General features: G+C 42.4%; 1 protein-coding gene across 2 annotated transcripts in view; it reads left to right on the top strand.

The window, feature by feature from the left end:
• WDFY2 (WD repeat and FYVE domain containing 2) overlaps positions 1-21918 on the top strand; it is a 196122-nt gene that overhangs the window by 64177 nt on the left and 110027 nt on the right. Inside the window, exons 1-2 of one of the 2 annotated variants that reach the window (XM_053564039.1) lie at positions 18400-18489; positions 18777-18844. In XM_053564039.1, coding sequence (XP_053420014.1) covers positions 18485-18489; positions 18777-18844 — 73 coding nt within the window. In that variant the 5' untranslated portion in view covers positions 18400-18484. Of the gene's footprint in view, positions 1-18399; positions 18490-18776; positions 18845-21918 lie in introns of those variants that run through there. The other variant, XM_053564038.1, reaches the window with a different exon arrangement.

The raw sequence follows: 21918 nt of genomic DNA, 5'->3' as shown, positions 1-21918 counted from the left end.
GAAGAATGTATTTCAACTCCATCCAAGTAAATACAAAAGATGTAAAATCTCCATTTCTTTCTTTTCTTTTTTTTTGAGGCAGTCTCATTTTGTCACCCTTGGTAGAGTGCTGTGGTGTCATAGCTCACAGCAACCTCAAACTCTGGGCTTAAGTGATTCTCTTGCCTCAGCCTCCCAAATCGCTGGGACTACAGGCACCCGCCACAATGCCTGGCTATTTTTAGAGATGGGGGTCTCACTCTGGCTCAGGCTGGTCTCCAACCTGTGATCTCAGGCAATGCACCCGCCTGGGCCCCCCCCAGAATGCTAGGATTATAGGCGTGAGCCACCGCACCTGGCCAAGTCTCCCATCTTTTTAAATGGCTGCAGAATATTCCATGGTAGACATATACCACAGTTTGTTGATCCATTCATGGGTTGATGGGCACTTAGGTTGCTTCCACAACTTGGCAATTATGAATTGAGCTGTGATAAACATTCTGGTACAAATGTCTTTGTGGTAAAATGCTTCTTTTTATTCTTCTGGGTAGATACCTAGTTAATGGGATTGCAGGATTAAATGGAAGGCCTACTATTAGGTCTGTGAGGATTCTCCATACCTCTTTCGAAAAAGGCTGTCTGAGTTTGCAGTCCCACCAGCATTGTAGAAGTGTTCCCTTCCCTCCACATCCACACCAGCATCTGGCGTGTTGGGACTTTGTGATGTGGGCTAATCTTGCTGGGGTTAGGTGATACCTTAGAGTGGTTTTGATTTGTATTTCTCTGATGATTAAAGATGATGAGCATTTTTTCATGTTGGTAGGCGGGACCATGTGGCTTGTCCCTTAAGATGCTTCTGAATTTCAGAACCTTTTTGCAGTTGATGAATACTTGAAGATAATTTTAGAAAATAATTTAGTTACAACAATTGCTTCTATCTCAATTTCTTCACGAAAACAAAAATAAATATTTGGACTTGATAGACAGAAGGATCTATTTCTGTGGCTTCTCCATGCATTAATGAGTTTCTCTATAAGCTTTGTGTTGGCACAGCTTAAAATCAGGAGGTCAGAATATAATAAATCATCTCTGGTAACAGACTTTTTGTAGCCAACATCCACTGTATAAAGACATTTTGCTGTCGTAAGTTCCACTCCACTTCTGTGTGCCGTGTGCTTTGATACATCAAGGAACCCTGGTGAACAAATCTGTATAAGGTTCTGGGAAAGGCTTAGTGCAGAAGAAAAATCAATGTGATTTTGATTTGTGGGATTTATTAACATTCATGAGTATATATTATGTACCTCAAAAACCCACAGGAAGAATGGTGGAGTATAGGAGGAGAGATCTGTGTACTGTGCTTTTTTTCAAGATAACATGAGATTTTTTTCCAACCATTCGTTCTAAATCATCCCTTTATATCAAGTGGAATTATAGAGGGCAGTAGCTACTGTTGTGTAAGTTTACTTGACTTGGTAAAGATGTGGCATCATTGTCTATGCATTTAAAATTTGCGAGAAATGGTTAGTCTTACTTACTTTTTGAAATAGGCTAGAGCACAAGGTCTTTTATGATTCCCCCTAAGGAGCTAAGTACTCACTGCTTTGTCGTAAGGGATAGTAGACGGATGTCCAAAGTAATGTAGACTAGTCCCTGTGGAACCTCAGTTATTCTATGCCAGTTAGTGTTTTCAGTAGTAAGAATTTACTCTCATGATGCGATACGTCTGAGCACTGCAGAAGTAGATGTTTTCATCTACTCCCGATTTTGGAGATGCCCATATGCTGTTGTCCCCTCTGTTGCTGACGTGTGCTGCCAGAATACATGTGGAGAATATCGGGCATGAGAGCTTTAAGAAAATATCTAGCAGGATTATTCTGATAACTGCATATCAGTGTCTAACACTCGTGTACACATGTTAGATAAATAGCCTTAGCTGCTCACTCTTTAAGAGTATAACGTATTCAAGGGTGTTCATTCATTGTAGAGACCCAGAATTTGCTTTTTGAAATAAAGGGTGTTTCACCTATGAACTATATATGAATACCAACAAGGGATATTAAACCATTCAGATTGCTGAGTAGATGGTGCAGGTGCTTACTGCTGATGGAATGATAGCCACTACGGTTTTCTTTTTGTGACCTTCTTGTGACCCCAGAGGAGGCTGTCATGGAGTTATGCACACTTGTTGATGTGAGTCGAGAGCTCAAAATTTTTGTAGGCAATTTCACATATATAGAACACAGAAAGGTGGCAAAGTACTCATCACCCAGCTTCGATCATCCCCCTTCGCCAGACTGGTTCACGTGTCTTAGCCCCTCTACCCTTCGCTAGGTAGGGGTGCTGGGATGTTCCTTCAACAAATTTTAGGTTATTACATTATTTCACCTGTTAATACTACAATATGTATCTGTAAAGGATCAATTGTTCTGCATACCCCAGTGCCATTATCACACAGAAATTAATTAACAATAATTTCTTAATATTTATCATGTTCGAATTTTCCTAATTTGAATGTCTTTTTACAGTTGACTTTTTATAAGCATCAGCCAAAGTTCACACACTGTACTTTGACGTGACTTTCCCTCCCATCAGTCAAATAATCCCATTCCTCTAGAGCCCTGGTTTGTGCTGTTCACGTAACCAGCGGGGGTGGTTCTGCCTTAGCTTTGCTCGCCTTGGGGTGGTCAGTAGAGGATAAAGAGAAGGGGAGAAGGGGCAGGCAGAAGGGTTGGGCTTTCTATTTTCTGCCCTGCTGTATTTAGTTTCATTAGTGGAAGTTATTTCCCAGAACCATGTTCTTCCCAATTTGGGATCTTCTTATTCATGGAGCCTTTCTAGGCACCGCTGGGATACAAGAGATGATGGTGAAGAAGGTGTTTGGCGCATTTCTTACGAGAACACAGGTAGCGAAGGAAAGTGGCTGGGATCCAGGGTGGGACCCAGTGGGCACGACCAGATTCCTCTCTCTCACTGCTGAGTGCACCGGAACTCCTCGGGAATATTTTCTTTGCTGTTCCACGGTGTCAGGGAAACAGGAATGTGGTTGAGTTAAAGTCACCATCGTAGTGTGATCATTTCACTTGGGAAAGGAAACGATGACTTTTGATCTGGTCTGGCTAATGTCCTTTCGTTTATTGGCTTCATTTTAGGAGCATTTTCCAGATTTCTGTAAGTGTCTGAGCCGTAATCTCTCCACATTGACTCTTATTCTTCATTCCATTCGTCTGTGTAGTGCCTCTTAAGTCTCAAATCTTTTCATTCTCATCTCTCTCCCTCTGTCCTTCATCTTCAGCCTGTCCTATTTCCCATATCTTTGTGTCTGTGAAGACCATATTCCAGGTTGTTTTTATCTTTTAGTTTATGAATTTGCTCTCCAGTTGTATCCAATCTGTTTTATTTGCCCGTTGAGATTTTTATGTTAGTATTAGCATTCTCAACCAGGATGTCTTTTACAGACCTGCTCTTTGATGATTCTAAGAACACTGCAGTGTTAGAGACAGAGTCATTCTGCTGCGTTTCTAATGTATTGTAATAATATAAGGTGATAAAAAAAGATGAACACAAGTCACGTTTGAGTACCTCTTGAATTGCAGAAGTCAGATGCAACTTGAGTATTACAATTTTAATACTTTACATCCTTAAAATGTGTGTTTTTTGGCACTCTGTGTTTTTATACATACAACATCAAATTGATCCTTTTAACCATTTTAAGTGTGCAAGTCAGTGGCGTTAAACATATTCATAATGTTGTGCAGCCATTACCATTGTCCATTTCCAGAATTTTCTCATCATTCCACCCGAAACTCTGCATCCATTAAATAGTAACTCCCTATCACCCCTCCCCTGCTGTGTTGTGTTTTAGGATGACTGCCCTGGAAGGCAGCAGCTGATCTCTGGAAGGATTCAGAACAGCGACAGCCGACAGGTGTATCCTCTCAGTCCCTGCTCTGTTCGAGGTGTGATTTCATGAGGCCCTGTTGAGTTTTCTTCAGGTGCCTGCCACTGAGCAGGCTATGGGGACAGAGTGGGAGGAGGAAGGCCCAAACCATGCCCTCCTGCTATTTGTGGAGCCAAGAACAATGTTTATTTTTTATTATTATTTTTTTTGAGACAGAGTCTCACTTGGTCACCCTTGGTAGACTGCCGGGGCATCCCAGTTCACAGCAACCTCAAACTCTAGGGGTTCAAGTGATCCTCTTGCCTCAGCCTCCCAAGTAGCTGGGACTACGGGCGCCCGGATAACACCCGGCTGTTTTTTAGAGATGGGGTCTTGCTCTTGCTTGGGCTGTTCTCAGGCAATCCACCCACCTTGGTCTCCCAAGTGTTGGGATTATAGGCATCAGCCACTGTGCCCAAGAACAATATTTAAATCTGTGTCATTCCTCTGATGCTGTCCAGATCCTCGTCCGGGCGGTGCTGACAAGCAGTCTCACGTTGTTGGATTGCTTAGGCTGACAATCAAGCCTTGTAGCCGGCGTGTCTCTAGCCTGTGAAGGACTCTGGGCCAGGAGTAGATGGCATCACTGATGCTGCTGACCAGGACCTGTCCAGACTCTCTGAGCTGGCACGTTGCTGTTCTAAGTTCTTCCCATGGGTTCCTCCCCACCATTGCATGGAGAATGTTCATTTTTCTCCTTTATCTTTTTTCTTTCTTCATCTGTATGATCCTTTTGAAAAGTACTTCCTCTGTGCTAGATACTGGATGTGACCAAAAGTGAAAGTATTATAGGTATTAAAAAAAAAAATCAAAGACAACAGTATTCAAAGGTAAACATTTTATAAGTTCTGTGTCATGGGAAGAAGGACTTGCTCACTAGGGTTGATGGCTAATGTGACATGTCCTGACATAGCCTGGGCAAGATATAGTGTGACCCTGGAGCTCAGTTCTGCCTGAGGAGTAGGGAAGTTGTGCTCATAGGGGGCAGTGGATCTGCCTGGAACACTGGTGAGTGACAGGGAGCCTGGGAAGCAGAAAGCCCCCAGCTGCAGGGGCACAGTGCTGTGCGTGAGGATTAGCGCCTGAGAGTGACACACACAGCAGTGAGTGCCTCGCAGGGACACCATCTGCAGACCCTGAGCGGCACTGTCAGTGGTCAGACCATTGGAATGAAGGCCTCCCGACTTCTTTTCCTTCCTCTGTCAAGGCGCTTACTGCTGACGGGTAAAGACAACAATTCCCAGGCATTTTGTGTTTGTCGTTTCTTACCTGGGTCCGTCTAAACTCATGCTGAGACTTCATTTTATATATTAAAAAAACACAAAATATGTTCTCTTAATTGGGATTTTTAAAATTCTAAATTGTAAAGGCTTTCAGAGCCTTTGGATTAAGACAGATGACATATCTGGTTAAAATGCAGAGGGGGGACAGCGTGATAAGAACACCTCACTGAGGCACATGACTGCAGATGACTGTAATGGCTGTGAGTGTTTTAAAAGCAGGAATGCCATTAAAAGCCCAGGGTGTTGAAACATAAAACAGCCACACCTCTCCTCTAGCCTCTGATTGCTGGTTGCGACAGCTATGCAAAAAAACATCCAGATGCCTGTGATTCATCCAAGTTGTTTAGGTCCATTGTAGCAGGGTCATTAATGCAAGGAGTCGCGCAGCTGGGCAGAGGGGACCAGAGCTGGGCAGCACCCTGCTAGAGGCCCTGCCATTTCAACCCCTGGCTGCCGTAACTGCACTCGCAGCTACAAAAGACCCACACGCAGCGACCGGGTCTCATTTATTTACTTACATGTGATCTGAATGTATTTGCTGGGAGCCTGTCAGTTTGGAGAAGTCTAATAATCCTAGAGAAATAAGCTTTTAAAAAATCTTTCAGCATGTTTTCCAAGAATCTCTACCGCATGCTCTGCTTCGGAAGCATTTTGTCTCTTTGAACAAATGACGATAAAACCTACAGGAAGATGTTGATTTGATCCTGTCGCTCAGAGTTTTTCTAGTAGTTTGCAGATTGCTGAGGGCTCCCCTTCTTGTTCGGTACTGTCGTTGCTGTGTGTGATCTATTAGAAAAGTATTCCTCGGAAATTCAGGGTCTTCAAACACAGTGGGATTCACTGTCCCCTTCCCACCCCAAGTTACTTCAGTGGTGATGAAAATAACAGTTGTCCCCTGGGAAATGGAGCTCATTGCTATGGTAACTAATGAAGGTTGCATCATTCTGAAAGCCTGGATTTCAACATGGGTAGACGCCGTCTTATGTTATTCAGTAGCTTAGCAACCTGTGGTATTTGTCTGTCACCACCCCCAACCTTCCCTTTTCTCTCAGAAAAGTGACCTATATAGATAACTTTTTATTGTAGGCACGTTTTCACTGTGAATTTGGTTCAGTTCTTAGGTATGCTTGGATTGATCTTACGTCCCCAAATTCAGGACATATTTTGTCTGAGAAGTAAAGAAGGATTTTTCCTTCTCCCTCTTTGCTGATCCTCTCTGAGGTCTTTGCAGGTGTATTTTTTCCCACATTCTTCGGCTGTCGATGTTATTCAGAGGTTCATCTTTGCCGTTTGTCTTCTTTTATTCTTAATCCCTGATGGCTACTACTGACATGCTGGCCACTCCCGACCCTGGACTCCAGGTAGACAAGTGTACTGGGCGGCCTGCAGGATCCCTCGCTGATGTGTGGAGCCCCCACTCATGTAGTGCCCCACATCCAGGCCGCCCCCAGGCTGTGATGGTTACTTCAGGGTAACCAGGCCCTTTCCAGACTTTCTCCAAACAAAACACAAACGCCTGGCTCCTTATCCTCCTCCTTTTGGCCTTCCGCCCACTCCTTTGTCTGGGCTGGTTTCTCACTGCTTCTGCTCGCACTTGCTGCCTTGGGCTACAGGCGCTGCTCCTGAACCAGGGACCTGCTCCTTCCCTCTCTGACACTACCTGCCCCAGCTCTGCTCCTGGACCAGGGACCTGCTCCTCCCTCTCTGACACTACCTGCCCCAGCTCTGCTCCTGGACCAGGGACCTGCTCCTCCCTCTCTGACACTACCTGCCCCAGCTCTGCTCCTGGACCAGGGACCTGCTCCTTCCCTCTCTGACACTACCTGCCCCAGCTCTGCTCCTGGACCAGGGACCTGCTCCTTCCCTCTCTGACACTACCTGCCCCAGCTCTGCTCCTGGACCAGGGACCTGCTCCTTCCCTCTCTGACACTACCTGCTCCAGCTCTGCTCCTTTAGCAGCAGGTTGTCACCCTCCTCAGCGCTCACGCTGCTGGGCTGGAATGTTCAGCGCTCTGAGCTTTGGGACTACAGAGGTGGCACCTGCTTGTCTTCTGGTTCCAGGGGACCTCACAGACTAGTCCCTAATAGGTGCTTAATAAATGTTTGTCAAGTAAATTAACAAGTCAGTGAATAAATGTGTGTAAGTGCACATAAGGGGCTGTGGGAGAATTCCTAACTTTCGTTCTTTTTTTTTTTTTTTTTTTTTTTTTTTGAGCCAGATTCTCACTGTGTCACCCTAGGTAGGGTGCTGTGGTCTCTCTCAGGCTTAAAGCAATCCTCCTGCCTCAGCTTCCCAAGTAGCTGGGACTGCAGGCGCCTGCCCCAACATTTGGCTAGCTTTTTTATTTTTAGAGACGGGATCTTGCTCTTGCTCAGGCTGGTCTTGAACTTATGAGCTCAAGCAATCCTCCTGTGTTGGCCTCCCAGAGTGCTGGGATTATAGATGTGAGCCACTGCACCAGGCCCTAACTTAGATTTTGATAGTCTTGGAAAAGGCAAGTTGTTCCACTCTCTGTTGCATTGTCTCCTTAGTATAAGCAGACTCCTAAAGATTGTTAGAATAGAGACAGAGCATATGTGTTTCAGGATAGGATGGGCGATATGGACCTTGTGTGGTGTGTAACCGTCAGTCGAGCCTCTGTACTTGTGGCTTCTGCATCTGTGGATTCACCCAACGTTGTATAGAAAATACTTATGGGGCCTGGGGGGAGAATGGTTGCATCTGTACTCAACATGTACAGACTTTTTTTCCTTTTTTTTTTTTTGAGACAGCGTGTCACTATGTCACCCTTGGTAGAGTGCTGTGGCATCACAGCTCACAGTAATCTCAAACTCTTGGGCTTAAGTGATTCTCTTGTCTCAATCTCCTGAGTAGCTGGGACTGCAGACGCCCACCACAATGCCTGGCTACTTTTAGAGATGGAGTCTTGCTCTTGCTCAGGCTGTCCTGAACTTGGGGGATCCACCCACCTCAGCCTCCCAGAGTGCTAGGATTACAGGCGTGAGCCACCACACCCGGCCCTTTTTTGTATTTTTTTTTTCTTGTGATTATTTCCTAAATAATATAGTATAACAAAAATTTACATGGCATTCACATTGTATTAAGTATTGTAAGTAATCTAGAGATGATTTAAAGTATATGGGAAGATGTGTGTAGGTTATGTGTCAATACTACAGCATTTTATATTAGGGACTTGAGCATCCGAAATCTGAAGGAAGTCCTGGAACCAATTCCCCACCAATACCTAGGGACACATGTGTACAGTCGAATGTCTCGGTGACAGGAATACATTCTGAGAAATACATCGTGAGAGATTTCATGGTTGTGTGAACATCACAGAGTGACGCTGACCTAGACGGCCTGGCCTACTGCACACCCAGGGCCATGGACCTGGGCAGCAAGGTAACTGTACCCAATAGGCAGGCAGTATTTGTGTCTCCAAACATACCTAAGTGTAGAAAGCGAATAGTAGAATACGGGGTTATGATCCTGTGTGCTCACCGTCGTGTATGTGGTCCCTTCTTGACCAAAATGTGTTGTTCAGCACATGACTGAGTCAGTGTACGTGCACACACACAGAAGTCAGTTTCTCATCTTAAAACGAGAAAGTCAGAAACACAGAGTAGTCAGTGGGCATCTCAGACAGGTGGCACGTGGTTCCCATGCCCGGCTGAGCATTTGCCTGGAGGCCCCCTGCGTGAGCACAATGGCCCTGGGTTGAGGCCGTCCCTGCGGAGGTCGCACCCGTCCTAATTGAGGCTGAAGCTGAGGCAGGCAGTCGGGTCCTTTGGAGGGAGTTGAGGTGGGGTGCAATGCAAGGTGGGAAGGCCCTGCCTTTCCTCATTTCTTCAGGGAACTGTCCAGGGGCTGGAGCTGTGCAGTCAGGGACTTCTTTCCCTTTCCCGTCTCACTCGGCACAGTGTGCAGACTTCTGGTGTCAGCCCGGCTGCCCTGCTGACCCTCTGCACTGGGCCCCTGTGCAGGTGCTGGCAGGGGGCTTCCTGACAGGGGAGAGGAGGTAGGGTTGAATTAGGGAAGGATTTTGGAACTGATTCTTTTGATCTTTCACAAACCGTGAGTCCTACTTCAGGGCCTAGCCCGTAGGGCAGTGCCAAACACGACCAAATGTGCTTCCCTTTCTGGTTGTATTTATAGCCCAGTCAAGGAACAAACAGGTACTGATCATAATGGAGTTTTGATAAATGTCACAATTTATCTGACATTTGTTTTAACCTTAAAAAGAAATTAAAGTGCCTTTTTTTTACGTTTAAGGAATAGGGGCTAATATTTAATAGTGATCTTTTGAAATGTGACCAGCCGTCTTCAGCAAAACAGCCCAGCTGCTGAACGGCCTGAGGCCCACTGTGGGGTGCCCTGTCTTGTTACTTTTAAGATGAGTATCTCCTGTCTTCCAGCTTTCTCAGCGTCTGTTTCTGCCTAAGGCTAGGAGATTGGAGGAGAGGAAGAGGCAGGGGAGGAAGAAAAAGGACATGCAAGGAGGACTGTGCAGAGCTTTTGGGCATCCTGTTCCTGCGGACCTAAGGCTCTGTGTGCCGGGTGAACGGACACTCTGCCTGCATTTCAGCACCGTGGACATTCTTCCCCCTCTACTGGCTTGAGTCTGACTTTTTTTTGAGGTAGTCTCACATTGTTGCCCATCTAGAGTGCAACGGTGTTACCATGTATAGCTCACTGCAGCCTCCAATTCTGTGCTCAAGTGATACTTCAGCCTCAGCCTCCCAAGTAGCCGGGACTACAAGGGACTACAGATGCCTGCTACCATGCCCATCTAATTTTTCTGTTTTTAGTAGAGATGGGTCTTGCTCTTGCTGGGACAGGCCTTGACCTCCTGACCTTAAGCAGTCCTCTCCCCTCGGCCTCCCAGAGTGCTGGGATTAGAGGTGTGAGCCACCATGCCGGCCTTTAGTATTATATCTTAGTCACAGTTATTTTCTGAAAAAATTTTTCAAGAAAAAAGATCACTTACTATTAAAAGCTTTCATGTTGCTTTTAAAATATAATTTCCAGAAAAATTAAAACTTGTGTAGTAGAATTTACTTATTTAGGAAATTCTTAGCCACCCAAGTTATAGTTTTGACCTCTAGGATGCAATACTTTTTTCCTTATAAACTCCTATAATACCTCAGGAAATAAGAGAAGAGGTATTTTTATATTAGTTGACCCTTAAATGATGCTGCACAGTTGAAAATTCACGTATAACTTTTGACTCCACTGGAACTTAACTATTTACAGTGTACTGTTGATCAGATGTCTTACCAGTAACGGTTAACACATAGTTTGTACGTTATATGCATTATAAAATGTATTTTTATATATGTTACTTAGAAAATCACAAGGAAGAGAACATATATTTACTATGAAGTGGAAGTGGATCGTTAGGAGTCTTCGTCCTCTTTGTATTCACGTTGAATGAGCCGTGGCGAAGGGGAGGAGGGTTTGGTTTTGCTGTTCCAGAGGTGGAAGAGGTGGGGAAAAAATCCATATATAAATGGACTTTGGCTTTTCAAACTTGTGTTGTTTAAGAATCAACTGCATTTTTATTTCTAGATTTAAAAATTTATCAATTGCCCTTAATACAAGTTGGTACAAGGAAGGCCATATACATAAGGAATAATGTTGAACAGCAAGAATCAGAGTTAGGGAAAAGCTTCCACTCACTGCCTATGTTATCTATGAGGTTTCATGAATGCCCTTTATTGGGTTAAGGAAGTTTCCTTCTATTCCTAATGTTCTGAGCACTTTTTTCATGAAAGATTGCTGGATTTTGTCAAATGCATCTTCTGTGTTTGTGGAGGGGATCGATTGTGTGTGTATGCACACAAGTGTTTTCATTCTGTTAATGTGCTATATTATATTGATTGATTTTCTTAGGTTGAACCACCCTCGCACTTGGCGATGAATCTCACTTGGTCGTAGTATGTGATCCTTTTAACATACTATTTAACATGCTATTTAATTGAGTTTGCTAGTACAGTAGAACCTCCATAGTTGACCACCTCACTGCATTGACCACCTCCTTAAGCTGACCTAATTTTCAGAGACTGGACATGTCAGCATGTCCATAAAGGCCTAGTTCTTCATGTTGACCACATCCGTCTGCTGACCAGTTTGTTGCCAGTCCCTTAGGTGGTTGACTTAGAGAAGTTCTGTTGTATTTTGTTGAGTTGTTTTGTATCCATATACATAAGAGATGTGAGTCTATAATTTTCTTGTGCTATCTTTGCCTGGCTTGTTTTTTTTTTTTTGAGACAGTCTCAAGCTGTCGCCCTGGGTAGAGTGCTGTGATGTCATGGCTTATAGCAACCTCCAACTCCTGGGCTCAAGTGATTCTCTTGCCTCAGTTTTTCTATTTTTAGTGGAGATGGGGTCTCGCTTTTTCCTCAGGCTGGTTTTGAACTCCTGAGCTCAAGCAGTCTACCCGCCTCGGTCTCCCTGAGTGCTAGGATTATAGGTGTGAGCCACTGCACCCAACCCTTTGCCTGACTTTTATGGAATGTGTCATGAAGTATTCCTTCTATTTTTTGGAAGTTTGAATAGGATTGTTCATAGTTTCCATTAAGTATTTAGTTGACCTCATCAGCAAAGCTTTCTGGTCCTACACTTTTTCTTTGTTGGGATGTTTTTGATTACCGATACAATTCTTTATTTTTTTTTTTTGAGTTAGAGTCTCACTATGTCACCTTCGGTAGAGTGCTGTAGCATCACAGCTCACAGCAACCTCTAACTCTTGGGCTTAAGTGATTTTCTTGCCTCAGCCTCCCAAATAGCTGGGACTACAGGCACCTGCCACAGCGCCTGGCTGTTTTTTTGTTGCAGTTGTCATTGTTGTTTAGCTGACCCTGGGTCGTGTTCAAACCTGCCAGCCTCGGTGCATGTGGCCGGCACAGTAACCCCTGTACTATGGGCGCCATGCCTGATTCAATTATTATTTGTCTGTTGGGATTATTTATTTTTTGAGTCAATTTCCTAGATTAAATGTTTCTAGGAATTTGTCCATTTAATTTAGATTATTTAAGTGGCTGGTGTATAAATATCCTCCTTTTTAATTTCTGTAAGGTAGGTAGTCATGTCCCCACTTTAATTTCTGATTTAAATTAATTGCACTTTGTCTATTTTTGTTAGTCACTTTAGGTAGCGGTTTGTTGATCTTTTCAAAGAACCAACTCTTGGTTTCGTTGATTCTCTGTTGGTTTTGTAGTCTCTATTTTGTTGTTTCCCCACTTGAATCTTTATTATTTCTTTCCTTCTGCTGGTTTTAGGTTTAGTTTGCTCTTCTTTTAGTTCCATAAGGTCTAAAATTAAGTTGTTGATTTGTGGTCTTTTTTAACCTAGGCATTTACAGTTGTAAGTTTTCCCCTGAGCACATCTTTCACTGACTCTCATAGTTTTGGTATTTTTTGCTTTCATTTTTCATTCATCTCCAAGTATTTTCTAATTTTCCTAGAGATTTCATCTTTGACTCATTGTGGCTTAAGAGTTTGTAGTTTAAATTCCACGTATTTGTGGGGTTTTTTTTTTTTCCAGTTTTCCTTCTTTTATTGGTTTTAATTTTATTCCACTGTGGGTAAAGAAGATACTTTGTGTGATTTTAATCTTAGGGTTCATTGAAAGTTGTTTTATAGACTAATATTTTATCTATCCTGGAGAGGATTCCACATGCATTTGAGCAGAATATATGTTCTAATATTGTTGAGTGGAGTGTTGGGTATGTATCTCTTAGGTCTAGTTGGTTTATAGCGTTATTCAAGTCCTCAAATTCCTTATTGGTCTTCTGTCTAGATGTCCTGTCCATTGTTGAGATTGGTATATTGAAGTCTCCAATTATTATTGTAGAATTGTTTGTTTCTCCCTTCTGTTCTATCGATGGCTTGCTTCATGTATTTTAGGACTCTCTTGTGTGGTTCAATATTATATAAATAACTTTGTCTTAAAATCTGTTTTGCCTGTTTGTTAATATAGACACTAGATCTCATTATTATTTTGTTGCTGTTGTTTGTTTTTGAGTCACTCTGGCACCTAGGTGGCTGGGTTGCAGTGGCATCATCGTAACCTCACACTCCTGGGCTCCACTGATCCTGCTCCTCAGCCTCCAGAGTAGACAGGACTATAGGCATGTGCCACCGTGCCCAGCTGATTCTTCTATTTCTTTTTTGTAGAGGTGGGGGTCTCTCTCTTGCTCGGGGGGGTCTCAAACTTATGGCCTCAAGCAATTCTCTAGCCTTGGCCTCCTAAAGTGCCAGGATTATAGGCATGAGTCACTGCACCCAGCCCTTTTTGTTACTATTCGAATGGAATATCTTTTTCTCTCTTCCAAGTACTTTTAAGGTAACAGTTAGGCCTGATCTTACTTACCCTCTAAGATCGGATGAAATCAGACACATTCAGGGTGCTATGGCCATAGAGTATCTTTTTCTTTCTTTTTCTGTTTTTTTTTTTAATGTTTATTTTTCAAAGAAAAATGGCAGTAGCCCATTGGAAACCTACTTATTCTTCAACTCTAATTTTTTTCTTTAAATTTAGAAGTGACTTACTATTTTAAACAACCCCCCCTTCCTCTTTAAATGTTTACCATCTACTCGTGGCGGATCCTTCCACGGAGATTGCTCCAGGAGTATCTCCAGGTCCTTGCTTTGTTCCTTTTACCAAAAAATGCAAAACACAATTCCATCATGCATCTTAAGGGCTCCAGTCCTCAAAAATGGGAAACAAAGATCTTTGGAATAGCCCATTACGTTGAATAAAAAAAATCCACAGGAATGTTGTTTGTTTGGGGCAGGAATCCACTCCTGTGTTTTTGATAATCTGATCCCGCTCCATGAATCCTTGTCATTCATCCTCCCTATCCTATCCACGTCATGATCTGAATCCAGTGATCCAGCTCAAGATTGGAATCCAGCCAGCCTTCTCCAATCCAAAGTTTTATAACCAGCCAAACCACAAAAGAGGAGGCAAAATGTTAGATACTGTAATCAAGAAAGGTTTCCGGGGAATGAGGAGTTATGTCTGTCATCAGTTTAACAGATATACATCAGTACCTATCAGATTCCCCCAAACAAGTTTCTGAATGGATTTAGTTCCCATAGCGTAGTGGTTCTGGCACCAGCCACATACACTGAGCGTGGCAGGTTTAAACCCAGCCTGGGTCAGCTAAACAACAATGACAATTGCAACAAAAAATACCTGGGCATTGTGGTGGGCGCCTGTAGTCCCAGCTAGTTGGGAGGCTGAGACAAGAGAATCACTTATGCCCAAGAGTTTGAGGTTGCTGTGAGCTGTAACGCCATGGTACTCTACTCAGGGCGGCATAGTAAGACTCGTCTCAGAAAAAAAAAAAAAAAAATCCCAACAAGTTTCTGAATGGTGTTCCGATAAATTTTAGATACTTAAATCATCATAGAGACTAATTGGAAGAAGCATTTTGTATTTACATTTCAACTGATAATGCCAACACTTGTTACTGTACGGCGTACTACAGGTTTTGTGGTTTTAAAAAGTTATGTAGCTGAAAAGTTACTGGTATTGCTACCCACCTAGTGTAAACTAAGTCTAATAGTCCCATCTGCAATTTAATTTGTAAATTAAAATGTTTTAAACATGAGTCAATTGTGAATATTAGTTTAAAGGAGAAAGTGATACTTAAAAAGTATTCCCAACTAGATTATCTACACCAATACAGAAATTCTATATTTTGCTTTATATTTTATATTTTGTCTTTAAAAAAAAATGAAATAGCAACGCCCTATTCACACACACGCTTTATTCAGTCACACAGAGGATGCAGATTTGGCAGTATTGATATTATACTCTGTCTTGTTGTGATTAAAGACACCCTGTCCCCACATGTACACGAACAGCAGCTCACACTTAGCGGTTGTAACTAAGCACTGACAAGTCAGCCAGTTCTTCCCGCGTTCATCCCTATCAAAACAAAAATGGGGGGGCGGGGGTAAAAGAAATTGTTACAAAATGGGCAATTTTGCCACAATTGCCAGGTTTAAAGAGCAGAGCAATTGTAGCTAAAGTTAACTTCATACAATGTTCTGCATAAGGTGTTTTAGGGTCCATGTATATAATCATTTTTAACCCTTGTCGTTTAGTGTAAAGAGCATCTTTTCCTATCCTTTTGCTTTCCACCTACTTGGATCTAAAGTGAATTGTATTTTAAGCAGCATAACGTAGGATTTTTTTTAAAAATCCACTTTGCCTATCTCTGTCTTTCAATTCGTAAGCTTAATTTTTGTCTATTTAAAGTGATTGTTGATATGGAAAGACTTATGTCTTTTCACTTTTTAAATTTTTATGTCGTAATTGTTTTCTGGTTTCTCTTCTTTTATGTTTCATTGACTTCCCCCACCCCCACCTGTGTATCCTTTTGATTCCTTTGTTTCCGTACACTCTGGTTTGCACTGACGCCGACTTAGTTTAGTCATGAACATTCATTAACTCCGCTCCTGTCCAGCCCTGTCCTCTTCCTTTTGTTGTTATTGTCACAAATTACACCTTTATGCATATGAGCCCGTTAACAAAGCTCTTAAGTTCCTGTTTTATGTGTACGTCTTTTAGTCCATGTGGGAAATAAAAGAATTATAAAGAAAATATACAATAATACGAGCTCTGGCTTCTATATTTTTGTTTCTAGTGTAGCTTCAAGTTACCGTGTAGGGTCCTTTAATTTCAGCCTGAACAATTCCTTTTAACATTTCCTGGAGGAAGGCCTACTAGCCATGGATTTTATTAGCTTTTGTTTATCTGGGATTCTCTTAATTTTTCTTTAATTTTTGAAGGATAGTTTAGCTAAATATGGGATTCTTTCTTGGTTGACAGTTTTTTTCTTTTGGCACTTGAAATACATCATCCCACCGCATTCTGGCCTCCATGGTTTCTGATGAAAAATTTGCTTGTTGATGTTACGGAGACTCTCTTGTATGCGATGAATTGCTTTTCTCTTGCTGCTTTCAGGATTTTCTTTCTGGCTTTTGACAGTTTGGCTGTAATGGGTCTAGATGTGGGTCTCGAGTTTATTCTCCTTGGATTTCGTTGGGTTTTTGTGATATGTAAATTGACATATTCCATCAAACTGGGGACGTTTTCGCCTTGTTCTTCATGTATTTTCCTGCCTCCTTCCCTTTTTTCTGCTATGGGACTACCATCCTGCATGTGTCGGCACACTTGAGGACCTCCCACAGGCCTGTCAGGCTCGGTTTATTTTTCTTCATGCTTTTTTCTCCTTAGATTGGGTAATTTCAGTTATCTTTGAGTTTGCTGATTCTTCTGCCTGTTCAAACCTGCTGTTGAACTTCTTTAGTGAATTTTTCGTTTTAGCTATTGTACTTTTCAGCTCTAGGATTCACATTTGATTCTCTTTTATAATTTCTGTGTCTTTATTGGTCTTCCCTATTTGTTCATGCCTCCTTGTCCTAATTTACTCTAGTTTTTTAGTCTATAGTTTCCTCAAGACTTTGAGCACATTTCAGACAGTTAAAGTCTTTGTCTAATCAGCCTAAAGTTTGGGCTTCTTTGTGGATAGTTTCTGTCAGTATTTTTTTTTTCCTGTGAATGGGCCACATTTTCCTGTTTCTTTGTATACTTTTCGATTTTCTGTTAAGACTGGACGTTTTGAATATTGTACCTTAGTAATTCTGGAAATGAAATTCTCCTTCCTCCTCGGGGATTGCCGTTGTTACCTTGTTAGATGCTGTGTCATCAGCTTCTTCATTCTGTGACTTTTCTAAAGTATTCCTGCAAATACCATGTCCCTTGTTGCATGTGATTGCTGAAGTTTCTTTATCTCCAAGGTCAGCCAATGTTTCCTTAAATGCTTAGATCCAGTAAGGAAAGTAATTTCCATTTCTTTAAATTCCTTTGAAAGACACAGGGAAGCTCTTCACCCCCAAGGTGCTGAAGTAATAGCCAGCCTCTGTTCCAGGCTCTCAGGGAACCACCCGAAAAAAACAAACATCCCTAAATTGTGGAAGGCGAGGTTCCCACTGTGACCCCAGTAGGCCCTCAAGGGACCTTAGTGGTGGTCTCCCTGACTGCCTGGCCTGGAGCTGGGCTGACAGTTCTGACCACCTCAGCAGGTGACTTGGTGGAGGGGACTGATGCCTGGAGGGTCCTGCTCCACTACCTGTTGTGTTGTGTTATCAGTTCTGTATTGATTATTAAAAAGATCCTGTTTAAGGGCGGCGCCTGTGGCTCAGTGAGTAGGGCGCCGGTCCCATATGCCGGAGGTGGTGGGTTCAAACCCAGCCCCGGCCAAAAACCACAAAAAAAAAAAAAAAAAGATCCTGTTTAAGAGCAGAGTGAATGCTTCTGTGTGTGTGAGCATTGTGTGTACAGAGCTGCTGCTTACAGGTTATTTACCATCATTACCTGTCCACCTTACAAATAGGCATAGTTGATCGTGATGACTGAAATTTTCACGTACACATAATGGTGTCACTACATGTCACTACACCTTGTGACTGTGTGGAAAAAATGGCAACACAATGAAGTAGTGCCCTAATCTTTTTTGAACTACTTATTTGTAAGCGAACCACTGGTTAGCTGTAGGGCAGGGATATCTAATACAATTTGAGACTTAGTTCAGTAGGACGACTTAAGTAGTCTCTTTAGGTAGTGTCCAGCTCTCTCTGAGATACAAACACTCAGCTTCTTGGCCTGCTTTCCACACCAGGGTGGCTAAGGGTGTGGGGTGAGGAGTGTGGCGCATCTCCTGGCCGTTTTCCCCTGATGTTCACGCTTTCTTCTGATCTCCTGTGTGGTATCCTTTAACCTCTTGGTTGTGTTTGCATTGCTGGCAAGTGCTCCTGACACTGGGGCTGGAGTTACTCGTGGTCCGGCCTCTCTGGTCCGTCAGAACATAGCGGTGCTCCCTGGAGGGGTTCAGGCTCTTTGGCTTCTGCTTTCCGAGATCTCCTGGGTGCCTGGTCTCTTCCAGCTACGAGCCTGGAACTTCATGCACAGCCTTTGATAAAGGGCCACTGTCTGCTGCCCCACTAGCTGAGACAGCCTGAGTCTCAGAGCTTACCGTTTTTTGACCGTGTTTGGAAAAACTATGCCTCAAGATAATGGCATGGTTTGCAAGACTGTGGACTTACTTCTGTTGGTGTGAGATGCTGCACGTTACTTCATTTCGTCTCTTTGTACTTTATTCACCAGTAAAGCCTGTTAGTTCCCCAAGCAGACAGGTGCCTCCAGCAGTCTACGGCAAATGTCAGATGCTTGGAAAGGCAAAACAATAACAATGAAAGCACTAACATGAGGTAAATATATATACGAGGATATTTTAAAGAATGTATTTCTAAATAAATGTATGTAATTCTAAAGGGGTCTTAAATTTCAGGAATAGAGGCTCTCATATATATTGTATGTATATATATCATGTGTATGATCAAGGTATTGTTATTTTTGTTATTTTTTATGATTAAGGTATTGTAGTTAAGATACAATATACAGACTTAATATTAGGAGGTTTGCTTTCTTTGTATCTGTAGCAACGTTTCCCCGTGACTACACGTAATGTGACTTTACACATTTTCTTCTCTTGCAGGACAGTTCGTGTTTGGTTAAAGAGAGACAGTGGGCAGTATTGGCCAAGCATATACCACGCCATGCCGTGTGAGTATCTGCATCTCTGCTGTGAAAACCCCGACCTGTCCCCTCCCCCAACCCCCTCCCTCCCCCAGCTCCCTCCCTCCCCCAGCTCCCTCCCTTCCCTCGTTGTCTTCTCTTTTTTTCTTGAGTAAAGAAGACTAAGGTTGGGATTTTCATTACAATGCAAAGTATTAAACCACTTTAGATTTTTCTAAGGCTTTCACGGTGTAAAGTAAGAAAATTGTTCAGAAATTGACTATGTATTCATAGTTCTGAATAAGCTAAATGGAAGGAGGACTGTAGCACGTGGCTGTCTGATTACAGCCGTCTCCCGTCCTTTCCAGTTTTCTGTTTAACTATTTTGTGGGGTGAGTCCTTAGACATTCGGTTTTCTCCAGTGATTACATTTGTGAAGTAAATTTGTCCTCACATTCTTGTTACATTATTAATTTGGATTTCAAGATGTTCAGCATTCAGTTCTCGAAAGTATTTGCTTAGGATTAAAACATTTGAATTAGAAGTCACTCTCTTTTCTTAAGATCTTACCTCAGAAATATTTCCTTGTGTTGATAAATAATAAATCTTTCAAATAGACTTCAAAACAATAGATGAGTGATTCTAAGACTGTTCCACTAAGAAGTTTTCCTACACATGGAGAAGGGTCAGCCCCTAAAATAGGAAATTTCTTTTAGTGTTTCATTTTTAAAATTAATGATGTTTGGGACATCCTAGTTCTCGTTTATTTAGTGTAACATCATTATTTAAATTAATTATCAGTGGTATTGAACATTTCCCTTAGCCCCTTCTCGTCACACCCTAATTAAAATCGACGTAGGCTTGTAGTTTGGACTCCTTCCCCGCCAGCTTGCTGTGCTGTGCACCTCTGCCCGGGATCCAAGCTCCCAGTTCCAGAAGTGCAGGCCACTGTGTGCAGCCAACAGAAACACTTGTTAGACGTAGATGTGTCCAACTGCATGCCTCTGCACACTGTAGTAATTCAAACAACAATTTTACCTTTTTCTAAACAAATGAATTATTAAGGATATAATGGTTTTCAATGATTTTCAAATTATCTCTGAGGCTTTGCATGTCTTTAGAATTTTGTAGTAAATAGATGGTTCACAAAGCTAAACCGAGTATTCAGCCACTTTTTTGTCAAAAAACTGTAATTCTGAATGCTATGTTCTTCCTTTTCCGGTTTTGCTTCTGGGAGACGCTGTTACATGTTATGGGCCCTAGGTGAACTTTTTTTTTAAGCCACAGGAATGTTGAGGGTTTAGGTAAATGGGAAAAAAAGGGAATTCTCTCATTTTTTTCCCCCTGATTTTTAACTGATGTTACGAGTTCCTTGGTCTTACTTCTTCAGCAAATAGGATGCAGTATCTAACTGGAAGAGGCAGGGAAGGGCTGTAATCCAGCAGGTTGAAGTCGGCCTCAGCGCCCGTAAGAAATACATATGTGTGTATATGCGCCAGAGCTGGGCGAAGTGAAATGAGGGGAGTTTGGGGACAGCAAGTGAGAAATCTTCCTGAGATGAGCATTGATAGGGACTTCATGAAGACACAGGCCTGAGTGACTGTGACCCACCCTCTTCCCCCCACACGGAACACACACTGTGTGCCAGCCTCCAATGTTCTCTTTATTTCAACATCCCTGAGACTACAGAGAAGCCTCTAGATGCTTCTCTAAAGGTTGATAAAGGTTGCTTGGAGCTCCTACACCCAGCATTAGTGCTCAATAAATTTTATGGAAGGCTTCAGTAAGTATAAGGATGAGTTTCCTTGAGGGCATTGTCATCCATTTTCCTTAGGACTGAACATGAACTTTGAGAAAGAAGACCTCCTAATTACTTGTATACTTTGCCTGTGGGACTTTACGAAAGAGGGTACAAAAGGGGTCACTTTGCCATGCTAAGTGTAGTCTGTGGACCAGCAGCTTCAGCATCACCTGAGAACTTATTAGAAATGCCCAGAGCTGCCGAATCAGAATCTGCATTTTAATAAAAGCTGTAGGTGATTCGAATGTACAGAGTTGGGAGAGTGTCTTGTGACATTATAGCCAACTTGTAGATGATCTGTGTACATAACGTTTATATGAATGTGTATAAAGCCTTACGTATGTATGTATAATGCTGATTTGTAAATAGAGTGGACCCTCCATAGCTGACCACCTCCCTACACTGACCCCCTCCTTAAGTTGACTTAATTTTTACAGACCAGACATGCACCCCATGTACATATCAGCACAGTAGGCCTGGTTCTTTACTGTGACCATGTCTGTATGCTGGCCAGTTTGTTGCCGTCTCTTGTGGGGGGGGGTCACCTTAGAGAGGTTCTATTGCAGCCAGATGTAAATGAACTTGCTAGTCAATTTACTGTGCACTTACTGTGTACAGGTCACTGATCTAGGCGCCAGAGATTTGCAGATGGACAAAGTGTTGTACAGAGTCAAGATGATTTTAATACTTTTTATTGCTGGGTGGTTCCATTACCTTGTAGAGGTAAAAGAAAAAAGGCTACATCCATCACAGTGGGCTTTTATGTTCCTAGGAATCTTCCAAATCAATCTATTGGCTGGTGTTGGAGACTTTTCTATTCATATGATATAGTAACTGACCTCTGACCAAGAACATAAGCTTTATTTAACCTGAAAGAGGCAGAATCATTGCATAAGGAAATAAGCTATATTTTAATCGGTTAGAGAACCTGAAATAGATTTGCATTTCCAAGAGATTGTTTTGCAATCCTTTCTACTGAGAGTTGTTTTGTTAAGAGGTTACTCAATATAATCCTAAATAATGGTTATGTGGTATTAGTTACAAAATAAGTCAAAAAAGTACAATATATCTGGAGGCTACAATATGGGTAGTGCAAGACAGGGATGACCTTATATTAATTAGTAAGTAAGTAGTGTTCAAAATACAGAACAAAACAAAAAGATACTCTGCACATTTAACATATGGATTATTTGCTTCTTTTGTCCATTAAAATATCTTTTAACGATAGTGGCTGAACATGGTAGGCTGTGCCTGTCTTCATGTGGGGTAGTCTGCTGGGGAAGCTGACCTTGACTCAGTACCAGCCATGTGTGTGCTGAGG

Source organism: Nycticebus coucang, chromosome 15, assembly GCF_027406575.1.
Source record: "Nycticebus coucang isolate mNycCou1 chromosome 15, mNycCou1.pri, whole genome shotgun sequence".
NCBI classification, from domain to species: domain Eukaryota; kingdom Metazoa; phylum Chordata; class Mammalia; order Primates; family Lorisidae; genus Nycticebus; species Nycticebus coucang.
Note: the sequence above shows the minus strand (reverse complement) of the source record. Positions and strands in the feature narration are given on the sequence as shown.